Below are 24,547 nucleotides of genomic sequence, written 5' to 3'. Positions count from 1 at the left end.
GTGCACGCGGGCTGCTTGTGTGTGTCTAGTCCAGTGGTGGTGAACCTACCGCACGGGTGCCAGAGGCGGCACTCAGAGCCCTCACTGGGGGCACCCGTGCCATGCCTCGGAGGTGGCAACCGTCCCTCTTCAACCAGCTGCCCCCCCACAGGTGTCCCACCCCACGAGCGACATTGAGGTGACCACACCCGCCCAATCTTCCATGACCTCCACAGCCACATCCACCCAGTAGGCCACCTGGCACCCAGCGATAAATAAGTGGGTTTTTGGGTTGCAGTTTGGGCACTCGGTCTATAAAAGGTTCGCCATCACTGATCTAGTCTGAGGCAAGCATATTTCGTCTGCTTTGGTTGTGATGGCAAAGCTCGGCTTGTATTTGGTCGTGTGGTCGCGCGCTGAGTGCTTACTGCGGGCGGCGACCATTGTTTCAACTGACGTGTGTGGGTGTGTGTACAGTGATTGACTACGCGCAGAAGGCAAATAATTTCTTTATTTTAAAAAAATTGTTAGTGAATTGAAAATCTTTTTTTTTTAATTTTTAGTGTGAAAGTGTGACCCCAAATTTAAAAATGAAAAAAAAAACATTAATAATTACTTCTCAACCACCATTCCTGCTAATAAAAGGGCCAAAATATTAACAGACACAATAAAAGATTAACAAGATGTGAGTTCCGCCACCTTTTTTTCCTTACAACAAAAAAGCACGTAGCGCAAGAATTAGCAAAAGTTGCCTTGTGCCTTGGACCTTCGCTCGTTTCACCAGGATCTGAAAACTTGGTTATTTGACCTTTCTGGCCTGGACTGAGGGGGTTTTTAATTTAACTTTAAATTTTAAATTTTAATTTGTTTTAATTGTGGGCTAGTGTTAATTTAATTCTATTTTAATTGTATTTATTTGTATTGTTTTAATTCGCCCTGTAAACCGCCCGGAGTCCTTCGGGAATAGGGCGGTGTATCAAATCAATTAAAATAAAATAAATAAATGAAACTTTCTACCTAAACGGGATTAGCACTGGGCTCGCAGATGGAAGGAAAGTCAAATATGTGAAATTTGCAGAGTGGGAGTCCTTTTTAACCGCCTAGGAGCTTGTTGGTTTTCTTGCAAACGTTTCATTACCCAACTAAGTAACACCATCAAGTGCTACAAGGGAGTCAGTGGTGCGTGCTCTCTTTATATATACAAGTGGTTTGCCCTATTGGGGCTGTTGGATGTGTTCTTGGTGATTCCTTGATTGGGTTTATGTTGACTATTTCCTTCTCTGAGATGTTTCTTGATTGGAAAACAACCAAGCTCAAAAAAGCCCACCAAACTCGGAGAGCACCACGGATCACATAGACTTCCTCCTCCTCCTCCTCCTCCTCCTCCTCCTCCTCCTCCTCCTCCTCCTCCTCCTCCTCCTCCTCCTCCTCCTCCTCCCTGCAAACCCGACTCCCTTCTAGCACTGATGATATTACTTCCCTGGGTAATGAAACATCTGCAAGGAAACAACCAAGCTCTGAAAGTACCAGGGACCTCACAATCCTCCTCCTCCTCTTCTTCCTCCTCCTCCTTCTTGCCACAAGTCCCCACTCCCTTCTAGCACTGATGATGTTACCTAGTTGGGTAATGAAACGTCTGCGAGAAAACCACCAAATCAGAGAATACCAAAGATCCCATAGTTCTCCTCCTCCTCCTCCCCCCTCCTCTTCCTCACCTCCTCCTCCTCCTCTTCTTCACCTCCTCCTCCTCCTCCTCTTTCTCCTCCCCCTCAACTCTGCAAACCCAACTCCCTTCTAGCACTGATGATGTTACCTAGTTGGGTCATGAAACGTCTGCAAGGAAACCACCAAATCAGAGAACACCAAAGATTCCATAGTTCTCCTCCTCCTCCTCCTCCTCCCCCCCTCCTCCTCTTCCTCACCTCCTCCTCCTCCCCCTCCCCCTCAATTCTGCAAACCCAACTCCCTTCTAGCACTGATGATGTTACCTAGTTGGGTCATGAGACGTCTGCAAGGAAACCACCAAATCAGAGAACACCAAAGATTCCATAGTTCTCCTCCTCCTCCTCCTCCTCCTCCCCCCCTCCTCCTCTTCCTCACCTCCTCCTCCTCCCCCTCCCCCTCAATTCTGCAAACCCAACTCCCTTCTAGCACTGATGATGTTACCTAGTTGGGTCATGAGACGTCTGCAAGGAAACCACCAAATCAGAGAACGCCAAAAATCCCATAGTTCTCCTCCTCCTCCTACCCTCTCCTCCTCTTCCTCACCTCCTCCTCTTCCTCACCTCCTCCTCCTCTTTCTCCTCCCCCTCAACTCTGCAAACCCAACTCCCTTCTAGCACTGATGATGTTACCTAGTTGGGTAATGAAACTTCTGCAAGAAAACAGCCAAGGTCAGAGACCACCAAGGACCCATAGTTCTCCACCTCCTCCTCCTCCTCCTCTTCCTCCCCCTCCACTTTGCAAACCTGACTCCCTTTCTAGCACTGATGATGTTACCTAGTTGGGTAATGAAACGTCTGCAAGAAATCAAACAGGCTCAGAGAGCACCAAGGACCCCACAGTCAATGTTCTCCTCCTCCTCCCACTCCTCTCTGCAAACCCCATTCCTTCTAGCATTGATGATGTCGTCTAGTTTGGTCACGAAATATCTTCAAAAAAGCTACGAAGAGCACCAAGGAGACCACCCAGTTCAACCCTGAGCTACCAACATTCTCTTCTGTCAGTAAATTGGCACAATTAACTGTGTGTTTTGCACACTAAAAAGTTAATCGGGAGACATAAATGGAGTCCTCTTATCCATCAGACATTTTTGTCATCATAAAACTTTTGCTGGGGGGGAGCATGGGGGGGAGGTGAGAGAGACAGCACACAGTCGAACGTGGCAGGGGAAGGAAAAAAAAAGAATCATGTGTTATTGTAACTCAGGACACATACTCACACCCTCTGAGTAATCTTCTCAAGCCTGCCAAAAAGTAGCCAGCATTAATTGCTTACGCTTGAATGTATTTGCTGCTGGAAATGCCACACCGTAGATTATATTTCATTTCTCCTTCTGACAGGTAATATACCCAAAGTAAATGGATCCTGTTTCTACTCTTCCTACCCCCCACCCCCACCCGTTCTGACGTTAGATGCATTGCTGGTCTTTTGGCAACTTGCATAAGCTTAACGGATGATTGTATTTCTGCGGTTTCCGTTTCAAAAGTCTAATCAACATTCAAATAGCCGATGCTTTATTAAGAACAAAACAAAGGGAAGAGCCTTAACTGTAGCGCGCAAAAACAATCCCATCCCCACCCCCCAAAAAAGTGCAGTGGAATAATACAGCATGGCTGGCTGAGGAATTCTGGGAGTTGAAGTCCACAAGTCTTAAACGTTGGCCAAATTTGGAGAGCCCTGTTTTATGTCTCCGACTTCTTGTGAAATTGAAATGAGAAATGCGTAAGGATAGACAAAGAGCAACTTGAGAAGAGGGTTGGAAATCAGAGGGGAAATCTTTTGAAATCTTTGAAAAATTTTTTTTCAAAGAAGGCCGTACTAATTTGGAACACACTGTTGATGACGCAGCAGCCAGCCCGTCCCACCCCCACCCCACCCCTAAAGAGAACAAGCTGGAATGACCTTGGAAGGGGTTCTCCGTCGTATAAACAGCTTTTCCTCTCTCGACGTCTCTTTTTGGGTTGGCCTGGATGAGTTTGATTAAACGTTTTGGGGAAAAAAATGATTTTCAAAAGCGATCAATGCTGACACAAAGTAACAGGGGGAAAAAGAGGAAGAAAAGAAAAGATTAAACTGCAAAAAAAGACAAGATCCAAAAGAGAGAAGTTTCCGATTTCCTCGCCGACCAACACAAGCATGATTACAACATTATCTCTTACTCTATGCTTGCAAACAAAGTTCTCTTTTCCCCGTGATCTTGTGTTTCATCCCTATCGAAACCACAGATCTAAAGTTCTTTTTTTTCCCCTTCAGTTTCATGAGAAGGTCGGTTTTTACTCCGCCATAAATGTAGATGTTTTCTTTTCTCTAATCAAAAGAATCAGTTGAGACATCTCTGCCAAGGTTCATCACCTTCGTAGCCATTTCTCCACTGTGGTTAGGGCCAAACGTTTCCATTTTTTAACAATAGAATAGAAATAGAAATAGAATAGAATAGAATAGAATAGAATAGAATAGAATAGAATAGAATAGAATAGAATAGAATAGAATAGAATAGAATAGAATAGAATATAGAATATAGAATATAGAATATAGAATATAGAATATAGAATATAGAATAGAAATAGAATAATAACAGAGAATAGAATAGAATAGAATAAGAATAGAATATAGAATAGAATATAGAATAGAAATAGAATAATAACAGAGAATAGAATAGAATAGAATAGAATAGAATAGGAATAGAGAATAGACTAGAATATAGACTAGACTAGACTAGACTAGACTAGAAATAAGAATAAGAATAGAATATAGAATAGAATAGAATAGAATAGAAATAGAATAAGAACAGAGAATAGAATAGAATAGAATAAGAATAGAGAATAGACTAGAATATAAACTAGAATAGAATAGAATAAAAACAGAGACTAGACTAGACTAGACTAGACTAGACTAGACTAGACTAGAATAGAATAGAATAGAATAGAATAGAATAGAATAGAATAGAATAGGACTTTGGAGGTCGTCTAGTCCAGACCCCCGCTCAAGCAGGACAACTTCCTCCAACTTCTCACCATCTTTCTAATAGGGCTTTTGATCCCAATTGTCACTATTTCCACCGAGGACTGAAAAGCCTGTAAAAGCTGCAGGCAAATGATCTTGTTAATAGGAACTTGATGGAGCAGTAATCTAACTTGACCTACATCTTTGATTTTCGAGAGCTGTGTTTACACCACTGCCTGCAAAGCCCTCCTAAATACTACTCCATTAATGTCTCGTTGCCTTAAAGGAACTTTCCCTAATACAGGTGGTCCTTGGCTTACAGCTGAGCCCAAAATTTCTGTTGTTCAGCGAGACAGTTGTGAAGTGCGTACTGCCCCGTTTCACAACCTCTTTTGCCACAGTGAATGGCTGAAGTTGTTAGTAACACGGTTGCTAAGTGGCTTTTCCATTGACTTTGCTTGTCAGAAAGTTGCAAAAAAAAATATATTATCTGACACCAGGACGCTGCAACCGTCATAAATACGAGTCGGTTTCCAAGCATCCAAATTTTGATCACATGACCCTGGGGAGGCTGCGACGGTTGTAAGTGTGAAAAAGGGTCGTAAGTCTTTTTTTTTTCACAGCCGTTGTACCTTCGAATGGTCACCAAATGAACTGTTGTAAGTGACCTATATAGGGATCTTCCAAATAGGTGGATTGTATTTTGACAAAACTTTGGACAAAAGTCCTGCTGGATTTCTGAGAACTGAAGTCCATCACGTTAGAGAAGGAAAAACCTGATTATTGATTACCCGGGCTATTACTTCCCTTGAAACAAAGCCAAAACAAGAGATGGAATCGCTATTGATTATTCTCTGACTCTTTTTAAGTTGTAGCATTTGCCTTAATAAATCCTTTCTTCCTCCCCCCCGCCCCCGCCCCATTGTCGACCACGGTTTGTTACACTGCATCAATATTGTTGCTTTCTCTGTTAATTTATTTTGGCCTGGGTGTTTTATAAGCTATGATTAGCACTTTGTGGTTACTCTCCATTGGAAGGAGAAAAACCCAAAATAGAGTTAGAGGAGATGAAAAGAAGGAGAAGGAGAAGAGAGAAGAAGAAGAAGAAGAAGAAGAAGAAGAAGAAGAAGAAGAAGAAGAAGAAGAAGAAGAAGAAGAAGAAGAAGAAGAAGAAGAAGAAGAAGAAGAAGAAGGAAACAAGAGTAGAAACAGGCTATCTAAGCTTCCATTCTTCAGAGGTTGTCACGATGTCGACTTTTTGTGTAGGAGGAACAAAGCATGATGATTGTGATGTTGGAGAAGGACCATCAAACTGGGACTCTGACCCAGATTGTAGCTCTCTAATAGAGCTTTCAGCTTTCTGGGTAGAAGTTCTCATTTTCATTGTTTAGATCAGGGGTCTTCAAACTCGGCCCTTTTATGACTCATGGACTTCAACTCCCAGAATTCCTCAGCCCGGCACGCTGGCTGAGGAGTTCTGGGAGTTGAAATCCATGAGTCATAAAAGGGCCGAGTTTGAAGACCTCTGGTTTAGATGGTCATATCTTGTGGGACACATCTCTGCTCCAGAAAATGGGAAACTGCTGTTCCTCAGAGTAGAAGTATTGGGGTAGAATAGATGGTATGGAAAGTCACCACTAGACTTAACCCAGTAAGCCAGAGATGAACAATAGGTCTCAGCTTGTTTGTTGTTCATTCAGTCAACAAACGAACACAACCACTGACCCCCATAGTCATAGGAGAGAAGCCACTAGAACTCAGGAGAAAGTTAGAACAATTAATTGCCTCCAGAAATTGTGGGTCCTCCGACACTGGAGGTTTTTAAGAAGAGGTTGGACAGCCATTCGTCTGAAATGGTTGAGCAGGGGGTTGGGCCTCCAAAGTCCCTTCCAACTCTGTTATTTGGTTATTTTCCAGTCCCCATTTTTCTGTAGTTCCCAGAGGTCACTTGGTCTCTCCGTCTAAATTTTGGAGGCGCTACTGCTGCAAATGAGTTTCCATGGAGGAGAATGTTAGTAGCTCAGCGTTCACATGAGGGGTCCGTGGTGCTCACTGAGCTGGGTGGTTTTCTTGAAGACGTTTCATGAGCCTAACTAGGTAACATCATCAGTGCTAGAAGGGTGTTGGGGTTGTGGAGAGGAGAAGGAGGAGGAAGAGGAGGAGGAGGAGGAGGAGGAGGAGGAGGAGGAGGAGGAGGAGGAGGAGGAGGAGGAGGAGAAGGAGAATGACTATGGGGTCCGTGGTGCTCTCTGAGCTTGGTGGTTTTCTTGTAGATGTTTCATGAGCCTAACTAGGTAGCATCATCAGTGCTAGAAGGGAGTTGGGGCTGTGGAGAGGAGGAGGAGGAGGAGGAGGAGGAGGAGGAGGAGGAGGAGGACGACGACGACGATGACGACGACGACAATAATTACTATGGGATCCTTGGTACTCTCTGAGCTTGCTTGTTTTCTTGCAGATGTTTCATGAGCGTAACTAGGTAACATCAGTGCTACAAGGGAGTAGGGGTTGTGGAGAGGAGGAGGAGGAGGAGGAGGAGGAGGAGGAGGAGGAGGAGGAGAATGACTATGGGGTCCGTGGTGCTCTCTGAGCTTGGTGGTTTTCTTGAAGACGTTTCATGAGCCTAACTAGGTAACATCATCAGTGCTAGAAGGGAGTTGGGATTGTGGAGAGGAGGAGGAGGAGGAGGAGGAGGAGGAGAGTCATAAAATTAGGCGCAGCTTACTTAACAACCGCCTTGTTTTGCAACAGAAATTCCGGTCCCAATTGCAGTCATAAGTCGAAGATTATCTGTAGACCAAATACCTGCATGCAGGTATATCTTTTGTTGTCCTTCAGATGCATCCTGAGCAGGTCGGTTGCGCCAAACTAATTAACTGTTAAGTGGGAGTGACAGGTGTCTTTTTAACGGGGAATCGGTTCTCGTTCTGCCTTAAGGAACATCCTACGACTTCTGTCAGTTGATGCCTAAAAGCCAATGGGGGGGGGGGGAGAACCACGGCAAGCTCGAATGCTCTAGCAAAGCACAGAAATAATTGTGATTTTTTTTCTCTCCCCCCCACTTTTTTTTTGTCTCTGAGGGATGATGGCATTTTGGTAATTAGAAATGTCAAAATGTGAATTTGCTATTCAGATTATTGGTCTGGCAAAATAGTTTTTGTCGTCAATGAGATGCCAGCTTTTCTTTTTTCTTTCTTTCTTTCTTTCTTTTCTTTTTTTTTCTTTTCTTTTTTTTGTTTCTGGCTGGTACCAATCTCCTAGTTATTAGGCGCTGATTTGTAAAACATGAAAACAGTTCCAGTAATTGCGAGCGACTCTGGAATTTCAAATAGGAAACCCTGCAGGACGGAAAATTGCTAGCTTGTCGCAAGGGGTCACGTTGATGACAGATACAGCTTGGGTTCACCTAGATGTGGTTAGGCAACATTTCACATCTTCCTGTAACTGATACACAGGGGCTGGCAGTTTGAGCAAATTGCACATTTAATGTAAGAAGTCCCTCTAGAGCAGGGGTCTTCAAACCTGCCCTTTTATGACTTGTGGACTTCAACTCCCAGAATTCTGCTCTAGAACATAGAACATAGCATCAGAGAACTGGAAGGGACCCTGGAGGTCTTCTAGTCCAACCTCCTGCCCAAGGCAGGAGCCTTACACAATCCTGTTCAAATGGTTGTCTACTCTACTGTACGGAACCAATGAAGGAGAATTATTTGCAGCTCGGGGTTGAAATGAGGGGTCCTTGGTGCTCTCTGAGCTTGGCTGTTTTCTTGCAGACGTTTCATTCCCTGACTAGGTAACATCGTCAGTGCTAGAAGGGAGTGGGGTTTGTGTAGCGGAGAAGGAGGGAGACGGGGAGGAGGAGGAGGAGGAGGAGGAGGAGGAGGAGGAGGAGGAGGAGAGATGAATAAGGAGGAAAGAAGAAGGAAGACGGGAGAAGATTGTGGAGTCCTTGGTGCTCTCTGAGCTTGGCTGTTTTCTTGCAGACGTTTCATTACCTGACTAGGTAACATCATCAGTGCTAGAAGGAGTGAGCTTTGCTCTTGGTCCCTTACTCCTCTAGCACTGATGATGTTACCTAGTTTGGGTACTGAAACGTCTGCAAAAAAAAAAACACCAACCAAGCTCAGAGAGTACCAAGGATCCCTTATTCTTGAAAACCTGCAGTAATGGAGCACCCACAACTGTGGGGGGGGGGGGCAAGCTGTTCCATTTGTTAATTGTTCTCAGAACATTTCTTGATGGCCAAAATATAATAAAAGTGGACACATGAAAAATGCCCAGTTAGGCCTGGATGTGGCCTTTGATTGCATCAGATGATGCTTGTTGATCCAAAAGTGGACCCTGATCCTGGGAGGAGGAGGAGGAGGAGGAGGAGGAGGAGGAGGAGGAGGAGGAGGAGAAGAAGAAGAAGAAGAAGAAGAAGAAGAAGAAGAAGAAGAAGAAGAAGAAGAAGAAGAAGAAGAAGAAGAAGAAGAAGAAGAAGAAGAAGAAGAAGAAGAAGATTTCTCCTTACTTCTAGGTTGGATCTGTCTTTAACAAGCTTCCACCCATTACTACATATCCTGCTCTCTGGTGCTTTGGAGAATAAGTTAGTCCCCTCTTCGTAGGCATCTTCAGTAAGTAGCCAGAAGTGCCGAGGGAAAACAAGCCTTTATTTCCCGGACAGATAAACGGAATTAAAACGAAATGTTGAGAATCTGATTATCCTCCAAGCACATAGATAATAGTTTTCTCCTTTGGCTACAATTAAAGCAGAACATTTGGAACTACTTGGAGGTTTCCGAGGCCCCTGGCCAAGATCGGAATCGGAGCATCTTGAAAATGGAAGCTTTGCCGTTGCTTTTAAAACCGGGAGAAGATGTGTGTGCCTAACACAACTCAGGAAGGAGGACGCGGGGATTCAGTCAGGGAGTGGAAAAATAATTAGGCACATAAGTGGAGTGGGAAGAGGAAGAATATATAGCAAGTGCGTCCAGGAGTAGTAAATTGCAGAAAAAAGCTTCAGATGGTTTGCTTCAGATGATGCTTACCTGGAAGATTGACAGCTATGACTGAATGTGACTGGTTGGGTGGATCTGTGGTAAGCTGTTTTCTCCATAATTCTTTGTACTGTTCAAATCGATCGTGTTAATAGAAGAAATGAGGGTCATTAAAAATAACAATAACTGTCCATCCCTACAAAGTGAAAAAACAAAAAACAACACACACCCAGCCTGGATTCACAGCTTTCTTCGATGAAACTCTAAAGATTTGTGATGTTTCCCTCCTTGTTTTTAATTTCACTTATTGGCACGATCAAAATAAATGGTCCACGGAGCTGCAGAGAGACGGCATTCTTCTCTTGTCTGCCGAGCCGTTTATTACGGTAACTGATGCGCAAGGTGTAGCGGTGGAGTTTGCAAATAAAGCAAAAATGGAGGCAGAGATACCGGTACTTGTAAAATCTGGCTGAGCTCTGTGGCAAATTTATTTTATTTATGTTTCACGTTTCAAGACTTCCTATCTCTCCCAAGGATAAGGATAAGAGACCGATAGAAAGAATAAGGAACGGCGGACTTAATATTGAGAGGGTCAAGCTCTAAAACGCCCCCCCCAAGACAGACACATTGTGATGCTTCCAAGTAGATTTCTTCATTGTTTCTCATCTGTAGACAGACACTTGCCAAACTAAAGCCTGCTCAGATCCCCATAAAACGTAGATTCTGGGAATTATTAAGGAGGAGCCATCTTCACCGTCTTTTTCTCACACAAACTACCTGACCTGCGTTGCCTTTTGCTACTCTGCAACGCAACCCCTCCCTCCTGGGAATCCAGACCACATCAAACCGTATCTGGGAATTATTAGGGAGGAGCCATCTTCACCCTCTTTTTCTCACACAAACTACCTGACCTGCGTTGCCTTTTGCTACTCTGCAACGCAACCCCTCCCTCCTGGGAATCCAGACCACATCAAACCGTATCTGGGAATTATTAGGGAGGAGCCATCTTCACCCTCTTTTTCTCACACAAACTACCTGACCTGCGTTGCCTTTTGCTACTCTGCAACGCAACCCCTCCCTCCTGGGAATCCAGACCACATTCCATCACACAAGCCATATCTGTGCTTTCGGCATTTCTCATTTGCATGTAATGTATGAGAAGGTAATTTTTCCCCCAAAAAGTGAACCTGTGTAAAGGGGAGGAAAAGAAATAACCAAGACATGGCAGTAGGCATGGTAAGCAAATTGAAAGCAATACCAGCCTACCACAATGTTATCATGATTACTCCCAAAGAGATTTTTAACACTTTAGACATTCCAGTCCAGTGTGTGATTAAAATTGAGAGAAAGTGCCATGTTCATTCCATGATTTGAAATAATAAGAATAAGTTGGAAGGGATCTTGGAGGTCATCTAGTCCAACCCCCTGCTCAAGCAGGAAACCCTACACCATTTCAGACAAATGGCTGTCCAGTCTCTTCTTAAAAACTTCCAGTGTTGGAGCATTCACCACTTCTGGAGGCAGGTTGTTCCACCGGTTAATTGTTCTCACTGTCAGGAAGTTTCTCCTTAGTTCTAGGTTGCTTCTATCCTTGACTAGTTTCCACCCGTTGCTTCTTGTCCTGCCTTCAGGTGCTCTGGAGAATAGCTTGACTCCCTCTTCTTTGGGGCAGCCCCTGAGATATCGGGACGCTGCTATCGTGTCACCCCTCGTCCTTCTCTTCATTAAACTAGACATGCCCAATTCCAGCAACCGTTCCTTGTGTGTTTCAGCCTCCAGTCCCCCGATCATCTTTTGTCGCTCTTCTCTGCCCTCTTTCTAGAGTCTCAACGTCTTTCATTTGAAGTAGGATCCAAGCTTTCCTCATGGAAGCTGACTTCTCCTTGAGTCATGTGGAATCTAGAGGAGCATAAGGATCAGTGTCTTCTGCAGAGTCTCTCTCCAACTCCTCAAAGAGGGTGTAATGATATGTGGGAATGACCTTGGGGGACAAGGGGAAGAGACGTTGCCTAGGAAACAACGGCATAAGAAAAGGAGGACACCCCCCCCCGGCCGGCTTAACGGTCAGAGAAGAAAAACTAAGGAAGGACCTGCCCTGATTGATCAGGCAGTTGAAAGTGGCATCCGGAGGTTTGTACCTTCAGACTTTCAAAGAAGATGTCAACTCTCCCAGCTAAAGCAGACAGGAAAGAGGACCAGACTCTCTACATAGCCAGAAGCCATCTCCAGTCTTCCTTGAATTCTCTGGACCTTTATCTAATTCCTAGCAGGTGCTAACCATTAGTGGAGAAAGATTCCTGAACAAATCCGTTTAAGTGGACCTTCCCGGGTGGCCTTCCTGATCTTTTCTGCCTGGCATTAGATGAGCGAGCGACTTTATTATAACATTGCAGTTCTCCTCCACCCCTTTTTAACCACCCAATCAATCAGGGCGAGCCCATCCTAAATTTCTTCCTCGGACCCTTGAAGCTGGTGTGTGTGTGTGTGTCTGTGTCTGTGTGTGTCTGTGTGTCCCCAACCCCTGCTCCATGGACTGGCACCGGTCTGTGGCGTGCCAGCAACCGGTCTGCGCAAACAAGCAAAGCCCCATCCGCCAGAGGCGGGAAGAATGCAAAACCGTGCCCCCTCTGGTCCATGGACGACGGAACAGAGCTGAAGAAGCTTCTTGGATGAGAAGCGAAATGCTTTCATGGAAAAAAAAAAACCACACAAAGTCCAGGTTGGCTTTTGGAAAAAGCAACTTTGAGACAGACAATCATGACCCGGACGGCTGAGAATCTCCATAGACTGAATTGTCACTGAAATAAGTCTCCAAAGGGGCTTTGATGGAGAGTGGGAAGAGATTTAACCAGCCTTAAACTATCTCAGCGTATCAAAGGTGCCAGAATTGGTCTATGCATCCACTAGCACTGATGACGTCTCGCCTACTTCCCTACTCAAAATTTCCTCTTTTCACCTTCCTGATCTTCACCAATGCCCAGATCACTTCGGCTTTTATCCCCACCCAACACCGCACCATTTTCCTGACAGTCAGAACAATAAATCAGTGGAACAACTTGCATCCAGAAGTTGTGAATGCTCCGACACGGGTGCCCAAAAGGAGGGGGGGCGGGGGCGCTGCTTTAAGCCACTGGGGATCCTCTCTCTCTCTCTGTTATCCGAATATTTCCTAGGCACATCTCTGGTTCCTCAAGGTCATTTCCACACAGGGACTCTGCTCAATCCCAGTGTCCTTTTGCCCCCTTTAACTACGCGGCTGATTAGGTCATCCTTTCAGCATGGAGAGATCTTAAGGGCATTCAATAAACTGGCTGGGTTGGGCATGGATGAAAAAAAAAGAATTGACTTCAAATATTATTTTCAGAAGATGAGAAAAAGTCGGTGATTTCCTGCTGGATGGCGCCTGGCATTTCTGGCGGTTAATGACTTGCTTGCACTACAGTTACATGTGAATGTCCCGCCTTTGTTACATATAGTCAGTTCCCATGTGATCTTTAGCTTCCTTGAAGACCCCAGAGATGCTTCTGGCTCCTTCCTTTGCAATTTTTTTTTTAACACCCTGAGGATCAGTAGAAGAACAGAAACCTCTTTCAACCAAAGGAAGAAAACTCACAAGAAATTGCAATGTGGAGTTTGGAACAGGGTTAATTAATCATGGCACATCTGTAGATTTGCAGGCTGGGGCAAGTTTTTTTCTTTCTTTCATGACATAACTGCTTTCTCAGGCTTCTACATGCTAATAAATGAAACCCTAAGAAAAGCCATTGTCTTCCTGCTGATTTTCGCCAACGTTGTGCAATTATATTGTTAGCTTGCCATCCTTTCACCAGTTTGGAGGGGGGGGAAATACAGAGGTCACGTCGATAGCCCTTGTTCCATGTAAGTGCATTGATTTATTTCAGTCAATTGCATCAAGCTTAAATTAACCCAACAAGCATTTTGAGATCTGTCCTTCTTCTTGACTGCAAACGCATTTTATTTTGTAGGAGAGGAGCCCATCCTGGTCACGACAGCTGCCCTCAGCTGGAATAGAATGGAATAGAATAGAATAGAATAGAGAGAACGGAACAGAACAGAGCAGAACAGAACAGAACAGAACAGAACAGAATAGAATAGAATAGAATAGAATAGAATAGAATAGAATAGAATAGAATTCAATAGTATAGAATAGAATAGAATACAATACAATACAATACAATACAATACAATACAATACAATAGAATGACAGAGTTGGAAGGGACCTTGAAGGTCTTCTAGTCCAACCCCCTGCTCAACCCTATACCACTGGTTGTCCAATCTTCCAGTGTTGGAGCATTCACAACTTCTGGATGCAAGTTGTTCCACTGATTTATTGTTCTGACTGTGAGGAAAATCGTGCGGTGTTGGGTGGGAATAAAAACCGAAGTGATCTGGGCGTTGGTGAAGATCAGGAAGGTGAAAAGAGGAAATTTTTGAGTAGGGAAGTAGGCGAGACGTCATCAGTGCTAGTGGATGCATAGACCAATTCTGGCACCTTTGATACACTGAGATATTTTAAGGCTGGTTAAATCTCTTCCTACTCTCCACCAAAGCCCTTTTGGAGACTTATTTCAGTGACAATTCAGTCTATGGAGATTCTCAGCCGTCCAGGTCATGATTGTCTGTCTCAAAGGTGCTTTTTCCAAAAGCCAACCTGGACTTTGTGTGTTTTTTTTCCATGAAGGCGTTTCGCTTCTCATCCAAGAAGCTTCTTCAGCTCCGTTCAGTTCTTCATGAACTGAGGAAGCTTCCTGGATGAGAAGCGAAATGCTTTTAAAGGAAAAAAACCAAGTCCAGTTGACTTTTTAAAAATTCTCACCTTTGGGATGAGAATTCAGCTGTGTTCTGAAGTCCCCGTTCTTTGAGATTCTCTGATGAATTGAGAAGCTTTAGCTCTTACATCATCTCCTTTTGTGGGGGGGAAACCTTTTAAGCATTGGACAGTTGAGTTCATCTTCAGACTTTGAGCTCTGTTGGGTGATCTTTTCACAATTAAATGTGGGCTTTAATTTGGGAGGCCTAGTTGAGGTAGGCTTCCATCCAAAACAAATGTTTAATTCTAAAGCCATTCCCCAACCCGAGACCTTAATAGGCATTTGTAGACAATGTGACTATATTCTCCTCTCTAAGAAAGATTTCCCAGACTAATCTGAAAATTCACTGCCCTCAAAATTAGTCACTTGGGAAAGAAGCCATTAAGCAGTGCCAAGGAGCTGATGTTGCTGGCAAACATAATAAAACATCCTATTCTCTTTCCTTGGCCCAATTTTTTTTGAATAGTGTTTATTTTGGTCATTGAACCAACCTCCTGGTGAAATCCTGCACCCAGCACAAACCTGAATGTATATAATTCAGTAGGTTTGTGTGATATTTATACGCACCAATTAGCATCCAGCAGAGCGTTGCAGCAAAAGTCCTTGGATTTCAGAATTTTTATTTATTTATTTATTTGGGGGGGGGGGCTTGTTGGAAAAAAAAATTGATTTTCTGACTTGTTTGATATTTTCGAAGATGAAATACACAGTAACCTGCTGGAGTTGAAATTCTCAAACTTCACAGCATCTTATGGGATACGGATGTTGCACGGAGGCTGCTACTTAAGATACACAAACCTGTATATCATATACTGCAATTCCCCTTTTGCTTCAGAGTTATTTAATCGGACAGAACGGCTTGGCAGCTGGATTTTTTGTTGCTTTTTTTCCCCTTCCTGTTTTAATGTGAAGATATTACGTTCTGTCGTTTTTTCCTAGTGTTTCCCTCAGAATAGATTGCACAGAATAATAAACTAATATTGGAGCTGTAAGCAGTAATGGATTGCTTCAAGTCTGTGCTGTGCTTAGCTTCAGGGGGAAAACAAACACGAGTCATTAGCAAAACAGGAGTTGCCCAGTCGTTTTCATGCTTTCTGTATGTGTGCGTGGTTACTTGAATACCTTTTCGCCCTTTGACATGTGTCTGGTTACACGGGTAGTTCTCAACTTAACACCAATTCATTTAATGGCTCCCAGTTGTCTTCCGGGTGAGGTTCAAGGTGCTGGTATTGACCTACAAAGCCCTACATGGCATGGGTCCGGAATACCTTGGGGAGCACCTGCGGCCGGCATCAACTTCCCTCCGCCCAATACGCTCCCACAGAGAGGGCCTCCTCAGGGTGCCACCGGTCAAAGAATGCCGACTGGTGGCCCCAAGGGGGAGGGCGTTCTCTGTGGGCGCGCCGGATTTATGGAACCGTCTTCCGGCTGAGCGCCGGAAGATGGCGCCCGACGTTCGCTCCTTCCGGCGCGATCTAAAGACGTATTTCTTTGAACAAGCTGGCCTGGCCTGATGGGATGGGGTTGGGTTTTTATTACTTTAAAATGTGTTTTAACCTATTGTAAGAGTTGTGGGCATTTTGTTTAATCTTTTTTAATTTTTGTATTCTGTCTTTTTAACATGTATTGCCCTGTTCACCGCCCTGAGTCCTTCGGGAGAAGGGCGGTATACAAATAAAATTAATATAATATAATATATATAATGACCAGTCAAAGTTACCCAGAAAAAAGCGAGCGATGGCCGTTTTTTCACACTTAGGACCATTTGCAGCATCCCCAGGGTCACCTGATCAAAATTCAGACACCGGGCAACTGAGTAGTAAATTTGTGACGGTTGCCGTGTCCCGAGGTCACACGATCTCTTTTGGCGAACCTCTGACAAGCAAAGTCAATGGAGGAAGCCAGACTTAACTTCACAAGCCTGTTACTAACTTAATAACTGCAGCGATTCACTTAACAATTTGGGCAAGAAAAAAATGGTAAAAATGGGACAAACATCATTTAACGTATGTCTCCCTTGGCGACAGAAAGTTTGGGGTCCATTGTGGTCGTACGTCAAGGGCTACCTGTAATAAAATACTAAATAGGACTTTTCATTTGTCCACGGAAAGCCCTTTTCTGAAATTTGGCCAGTAGCCCAAATGTTGGAATTCGGTTTCCGGATCATGTTTGGGGGGAAAAAAATAAAAATCTAAAAGTTAACCCAGAGAATATAAGATAGAAATATGCATAGATGAAAATGGAGCGCCTATCTACATTGCTTCGGTGTCATAAAAAACACAAAATGACAATTATTTTGCCCATCGTTTGAAATAACGGCTCCCCTGGGGTTGAGAACAGAACATGTTATACAAGAGCAGGAGGGGTGGGGTGGAAATTAGCTTTCATTTTTATTCTCTCTGTATGAGTAAACCTCTAGGGAGTTGGGTATAAAAGCATTAAGAGGGGGGAAAAATGTAAGCCCAAAGAATAATTTATGAGAGAGAAGCAGCAATTTCTTTGATTCCGTTCCTTCCTCCTATTTTTAACTTCTTCCCATCATGAGCACACTGTTCATTGGCTCATGAGTCAACATAAAGCTTTACATCCTGTTAAGTCAGAGGGTAGATGGATTTGAAACTTGATTTATTTGCAGTAAATCAGCAAAGAATTGCTTAATACCGTATTTTCCGGCATATAAGACGACTGGGCGTATAAGATGACCCCCTACATTTCCTGTTAAATGATAGGGTTTGGGCTATACTCACCGTATAAGACTACCCCTCTTCCAACGCACACCAAATAAAAATTAAAAAACATCAGATTTGATTTTAATATGGCAATTTTAATTCAAATGCTTATGACATGCAGGTACTTAGTAGGAAAACTGTCACTTATAAACATAAGGCTGTTTGTCATCAAACATGTAAACATAAAACGGTGCAAGTGGATTAAACTTTTCCTAATTCACTCTAAAGCTTTCCCTGCGCAGACCAAATGGGAGATCCGCTCCAGGTTTGCCAGCCCGCCTGCCCAGTTCCTGAGTCAAATGTGTCCTTAGAGCTAAGCAGCTGCTCTGGCTGCTGCATTCCCCACCTGCCTTTCAAGTTGGGATAGACTGCAGCTGCTCTTCAACTTTAGAAGGAAAGACGCCCAGACCCCAGCCTGTAAAAAATCACAGACTGCAGCTTCTTCTCCAATTGGTCCCGCTTTCCCTGCGCAGACCAAATGGGAGATCCACTCCAGGTTTTCCAGCCAGCCCTGTCCCTAAAGTTTCAGCACCCGGCGTATAAGACGACCCCTGACTTTTGAGAAGATTTTCATGGGTTAAAAAGTCATCTTATACGCCAGAAAATACGGTACTAGGAATAAAAAAAATCATTTAGGTCATTGTACTGTTGGATATGTTTCTTTTTTAAAAAAATAAAACAAAACAGCATTGGGATAATCAGGGTTGTGAATTTTTGTGGCAGCACTTGAATGTCTATCCATCGTAGAACTTAATATTCATTACAGAAATATATACAGCATTTCTCTTTTCAGAAGTTAACAAATTCTCTGGCGTTTTCATTACTGTACGCATTTGCTCCCCTTCACCATATGCCATTGCTGAAACTCCAGTAGTTACTCGAAGGAAAGGAATTTTCCATGTACAATCCTAAATTATAAAGGTACAGAGTCATAAATTATTTGTTAGAGAAGGTTGAGGTCAGTGCTGGTTGTTTTTTTTTTTAAATTAACTCCATGATCTCAACAGGAGTCAATTGCAAGAATATATATTTAGCTGACAGACATTAGCATAAAATATTTTATAATATAACTTTTCAAAAAGCTAGCATTTCAGCCAAGCCTTCTTTCCTTTCCATTTGCTATTTCTAGAAAACTGTCCTTTGCCTCTGCAGAATTCCGCAGAGCTTTACTTTTCCATGTTGACTGTGCTCCATTCTTTCACTTTATTTTTTTTTATTTTAATTCCATTTATATCCCGCCCTTCTCCGAAGACTCAGGGTGGCTTACAAGCTTAGCAGTAGCCTTCATTCTATGTATATGCCTGCTTATTAGGGCTTTCACACACACACCCCAAGCGGCATTATTACAAAGTTAGCTTATTGCCCCCAACAATCTGGGTCCTCATTTTACCTACCTGGGAAGGATGGAAGGCTGAGTCAACCTTGAGCCTGGTGGGACGCGAACCTGCACTAATTGCAGGCAGCTGGTGTTACTTAAGGAGGCATTAGCCCACTGCTCCACCAAGGCTCTTTTTTCTAAACAATTTAGTGTTGTTGTTTTTTTAAGCATCCAAGGTCAAGAAACCTCTGCAGATAAATGGTTGTACAGTCATTCTAAACTAAATATTTCATTTTTTTCTGAGAAGGTCAACTTAGCTTGGTCTTCCCCATTCCGGTGTCCTAGAGTTAACCTTTCAGGATTCTTGGTCAGAATGACCTTTGGGAATTGAGACCCCCTAGAAGGGAATATTTCTAGCTCAGGTTTGAACTGTGGGGCCCTTGGTGCTCTCTGAGCTTGGTGGTCTTCTTGCAGATGTTTCATTACCAACTGGGTAGCAACATCAGTAAGCCCCATTTCCTACTAACACTGATGGTGTTATCTACTTGGGTAATGAAGCGTTTGTAAGGAAACAACCAAGCTCAGAGAGCCCCAGGACCCCACAATTCTCCTCCTCCTCCTCCTCCTCCTCTCCACAAACATCATTCCCTTCTAGCACTGATGACGTTACCTAGTTGGGTAATAAAAGGTCTGCAAGAAAACAGCCAAGCTTAGAGTGCACCAAGGACCCCATAGTCATTGTTCTCCTTCGTCCTCTCTCCTCCCTCCCTCCCTCCTTCCCTCCCTCCCTCCCTCCTCCTCCTTTCCACTCTGCACATCCCATTCCTTCTAGCACTGATGGTGTGACCTAGTTTGCCAATAACCTGTCTGCAAGAAAACCACCAAGCTCACCACATCCATATAACCGGAAGATAATTCATTTGGGGTTGGTTCCCTAGTATCTTCCACCAACTGAGACCTCACCTTCTTAGCCATGCTGGTTAAAAAAGATCTAGGAGTTGGGAGTCTTCAAAAGTTCTGGAAGGGCTTTAAGTGGACCTCACTTCTTCTACCAACTTCCATCCCTTATCCCTCTGCTGAAATGTATCCTAAGCTTCTCCCTTAAGATAGGATGATGGTGTTTTTTTTTTTCCAAACAGGAAAAGCCAATAACAATCTCCAGTGGGACGAGGACTCCATAGAATACATGCCAGCTGACCCGGTCAAGATTGCCTTTGTCTTGGTCGTCCATGGCAGAGCTTCTCGCCAGCTGATGCGCATGTTTAAGGCTATATATCATCAGGATCACTTTTATTACATCCACGTTGACAAGGTAATCTGTCGCCAGTTGCGTAGCTCCCCGGCGCGTGAATCCGCTCGCCTTGTGCTTCTTCTGTTTTGCAGCCTTAAATACAGGTAGTCCTTGACTTACCACAGTTCACTGAATGACCGTTTGAAGTTACAACGGCAATGGCAAAAGTGACCGTTGGCAGCATCTCCGTGGTCATGTGATCAAAGCTTGGCAACTGGCACGTGCTTGTGTCGGCTGCAGTGGCCCGGGGTCATGTGATCCCCTTTTTGACAAGCCAGATTCCTACTTTACAAGCAATGTTACCAACTGAACAATCGCAGTGACTCATTTGAGCACTGTGGCACAAAAGGTCGTAAAATGGGGCAGACGTCTCCCTTAACAATGGAAATGTTGTGGTCATAAGTCAAGGACTACCTGTATATGTTGTCACAGCTGCAGCACCCTGTTTCTTGTTTATACCCACATACACATATGGCCTCGCTCATCCTCTCTTGATTTTCTGATACACTTCCAGGATAGCAGGGGACAGAGAGAATTAAGCTCTTGATTTTCTTCCATGGGTCAGCTTTTCCGTTCTGGCTGCCTCACCGTCCCATCTCCACTTTGGAAAGCTGGGGACCACCATTATCTAGCACAGGGGTCACCAACCCCGGTCCGTGGACCGGCACTGGGCCGTAGCACGCCAGCAACCGGTCCACACAAACAAGCAAAGCCCCATCCGTGGAATGCAGGCAGCACACAAAACCACGCACCCTCTAGTCAGCAGAAAAACCTCTTTCCACAGAACCAGTCCCTGGGGCTCCAAAGGTTGGGGACCACTGCCCTAGTTCAGAGGTCCCCAACCTCCTGGTCTGTGGATCTGCACTGGGCCATGGCTTACCAAAAACTGGTCCATGCAAACAAGCAAAGCCCCATATACGAGATGCAGGCAGCACACAAATCCACGCACCCTCCGGTCTGTGGAAAAACCTCTCTCCACAGAACCGGTCCCTGGTGCCCAAAAGGTTGAGGACCTGTGATCTAGTAACAGACCCTTAGGGTCATCTGCATACAGACACCATCACCTCTCACTCCATGTTTTCTGTTCCCATAAAGCGCTCCAATTATTTACACCGGCAAGTGCTCCAGTTCACCAGCCAGTATCCGAACGTGAGAGTCACCTCCTGGCGCATGGCCACCATCTGGGGCGGTGCTAGTCTTCTCTCCACCTACCTCCAGAGCATGCAAGACCTCTTGGAGATGACGGACTGGCCCTGGGACTTCTTCATTAACCTCAGCGCTGCGGACTACCCAATCAGGTACAGCAGGGGTCTCTGGCTCTCAGTCCGGGGACCGACACCGGTCCGCAGCACACCAGAAATTGGTTCTGTGCAAACAAGCGAAGCCCCATCCGTGGGATGCAGGCAGCACATGAAGCCATGTCTCCCTCCGGTCCATGGAAAAACCTCTCTCCATAGAACCGGTCCCTGGTGCCCAAAAGGTTGGGGGCCACTGAGGCACAGAACCGATTGTCTGCTGGCCAACTTCAAAGGATGCAGGTAGCCCTTGATTTACAACCATCGTTGAATCCAAACTTTCTGTGGCTAAGCAAGGTAAAGGTAAAGGTTGCCCCGCACATGTGTGCTAGTCGTTTCCAACTCTAGGGGCCAGTGCTCATCTCCATTTCAAAGCTGAAGAGCCAGCGCTTGTCCGAAGACGTCTCCGTGGTCATGTGGCTGGCATGACTAGACGCCAAAGGCGCACGGAACGCTGTTACGTTCCCACCGGAGTGGTCCCTGTTTATCTACTTGCATTTTTACGTGCTTTCGAACTGCTAGGTTGGCAGAAGCTGGGACGAGTAACAGGAGCTCACTCTGTTACGCGGCACTCGGGATTCGACCCGCCAAACTGCCGACCATCTGATCAAGCTCAGCGGTCTAACCCACTGAGCCACCGCATCCCTAGGGCAGTGGCTAAGCAAGGCGGTGGTTAAATGAGTTTTGCTCCTTTTGATGACCTTTTTCCCCTCCCTCCTACAGTGGTTAAACAAATCACTACAGTGATTTAAGTGAACCATGCAGTCATTAAGCGAATCCAGCTATTCCTGCTTGTCAGGAGCCAGCTGGAAAGGTTGCAAATGGCGATCTCATGACCCCGGGACACTCTGACCGTCCTAAACACATGCCGGTTGCCAAGCGCCCAAATTTTGATGATGTGACAGTGGGGAATGTTACGGCGGTCTTAAGTGTGAAACCCAGTCACTAAACAAATGGTTGTAAGTCATGGACTACCTGTAAAGGGCTGGGGTGTGCAGAGGGGGAGGGAGCTGGATCTTTGAGCTGAGCTCTCTAGTCTGAAAGATCCAATTCTGGTCACCACATCACAAAAAAGATGTTGAGAGTTTGGAAAAAATTCAGAGAAGAGCGACTAAGATGATCAGGGACCTGGAGACTAAAACATACGAAGAATGGCTGCAGGACTTGGGTTTAGCTAGTCTAAAGAAAAGAAGAAATAGGGGAGACATGATAGCAATCTTCCAGTATTTGAGGGGCTGCCACAAGGCAGAGGGGGCCAGGTGGTTCACCAAAGCACCAGAGGGAAGGACAAGAAACAATGGTTGGAAACTGATCAAAGAGAGAAGCAACCTGGAATTGAGGAGAAACTTCCTGACAGTGAGGACAATTAACCAGTGGAACAGCTTTGCCTCCAGAAATCGTGGGTGCAATCTCCAATCTGGAGATTTTTAAGAAGAGGCTAGACAATCATCTGTCCGAGATGGTTTAGGTCCTCCTGCTTGAGCAGGGGGCTGGACTAGAAGACCCCAGGGTCCCTTCCAGCTCCTATTCTATTCTGTTCTATTCTATTCTATTCTATTGCTTCTTACAAGTTGTGTCCCTCTCCACCTCTGGAGCTGCCTGCTCTCAGATTGTCCCCACCACTTGGGTAGGTCAGGGGTCTTCAAACGTGGCCCTTTTATGACTTGTGGACTTCAAATCCCAGAATTGCTCAGCCAGCATGCCCTGGCTGAGGGATTCTGGGAGTTGAAGTCCACAAGTCATAACAGGGCCAGGTTTGAAGACCCCTGGGCTAGGTGAACAAATCCTCTTTGTTTAATACAGTGTCTGGAGAACACCATCTAACAATCCAAAGAGTATATTAGCTACCAGAGACATAAAGCAGCTCATAGACTACTGAGGGATAATAATAATAATAATAATAATAATAATAATAATAATAATAATAATAATAATAATAATAATAATAATAATAATAATAATAATAATAATAATGTTGGAAGGGACCTTGGAGGTCATCTAGTCCAACCCCCTGCTCAGGCAGGAAACCCTATACCATTTCAGACCAATGGCTGTCCAGTCTCTTCTTAAAAACTTCCAGTGTTGGCGCATTCACCACCTCTGGAGGCAGGTTGTTCCACTGGTTAATTGTTCTCACTGTTAGGAAGCTTCTTATTAGTTCTGGGTTGCTTCTCTCCTTGATTAGTTTCCATCTGTTGCTTCTTGTCCTGCCTTCAGGTGCTTTGGAGAATAGCTTGACTCCCTCTTCTTTGGGGCAGCCCCTGAGATATTGGAACACCCCTCACCCCTCACTCTTCTCTTCGTTAAACTACACATACCCAATTCCAGCAACCGTTCCTTATATGTTTTAGCCTCCAGCCCCCTAATCATCTTTGTTGCTCTTCTCTGTACCCTTTCTAGAGTCTCGACATCTTTTTTACATCGTGGTGACCAAAACTGGATGCAGTATTCCAGGTGTGGCCTTACCAAAGCATTGTAAAGTGGTATTAGTACTTCACTTGTTGTTCAGGGAGAGCTTGAGCATCTTCCATTTGGGCTTAATAGAATCTGATTGCCCCATAATATGCAAGTCATGGGTGTTTTTTAGGACCATCATAAGATGCATCTACGTATTAGTTACGCTTCACAGAACAGGCTGCTTTCTGTCTGGCACAGTAACTCTGCTGGCAAGGAAGACCGTTCGTCTTGTTTGTTCTGGAGGAATTTAAACAGGGACCCCACAGTGTCCTTAAGACGTGGGTCAACAGAGTTGTTTTCTTCCTTTCTGCTCCTCCTTGCCTTCGGAACGAGGAGGGGAGAGAAGAAGGACAGAAGGTGTTTCAGCTGTCGGCTCTGAGGAATACTTCTTAGAAGCCGAAAAATCGGGACATCCTCAAGTCCGTGGGACCAATGCTTCCTGAACTCCAGTATGTCCATCCGAAAAAGATGCAGGAGGTCTCAGAATGACACTGCCCACTGGGATAGAGAAACTGAGGCACGGGACAGTTCTCTGATTTACATAGTAGGCAATCTCTGGCTCTTCCGGTGCTACTGAATTATTGTCAGGACCCACCCCAATCCACATCTTAGGAAAATAAAGAACTCTTGTCCACAAGGAGTTTTTACTAAGACATGATCGGTTGTGGAAATACAAGACAGGATCTGGCATTGTGTTACACTTTGATACTTTATAAAGAGTTCCCGGTTCAACCCCCTCCCCTCAAACCCATTTGGTCAGACCCACATCAATTAAACTTAGGTGTCAAAACCTTTCGTGGAAAAGAGGTGTGTCTTTCCTGTGTCTTTATGACTATTGCTCCCTTTCTTTAGAGATTCTAATCTGAGATACAAACCAGATCTCTTCCCCCCCTTCCTTTGTTGTTCTCAGTTCAAAGGTACTTCTCCTGGTCTTTGAAGACAGCCTCCCGGCAGGCTGAATACACATCCTCTCTTCTCCTCCTTGGAGTAATGGCAGAATCCAG

General features: G+C 44.6%; 1 protein-coding gene across 1 annotated transcript in view; it reads left to right on the top strand.

The window, feature by feature from the left end:
• Nucleotides 1–24,547, top strand: part of XYLT1 (xylosyltransferase 1) — a gene marked incomplete at its 5' end in the record, with an annotated part of 92,027 nt that overhangs the window by 30,288 nt on the left and 37,192 nt on the right. Inside the window, 2 exons of the mRNA XM_083372392.1 lie at nt 19,640–19,812; nt 20,887–21,089. Coding sequence (XP_083228518.1) covers nt 19,640–19,812; nt 20,887–21,089 — 376 coding nt within the window. The remainder of the gene's footprint in view (nt 1–19,639; nt 19,813–20,886; nt 21,090–24,547) is intronic.

The sequence above is a fragment of the Vipera ursinii genome (assembly GCF_947247035.1).
Source record: "Vipera ursinii genome assembly, chromosome: 13".
In the NCBI taxonomy this organism is placed as follows: domain Eukaryota; kingdom Metazoa; phylum Chordata; class Lepidosauria; order Squamata; family Viperidae; genus Vipera; species Vipera ursinii.
This window is presented reverse-complemented; position numbering and strand designations above follow the sequence as displayed.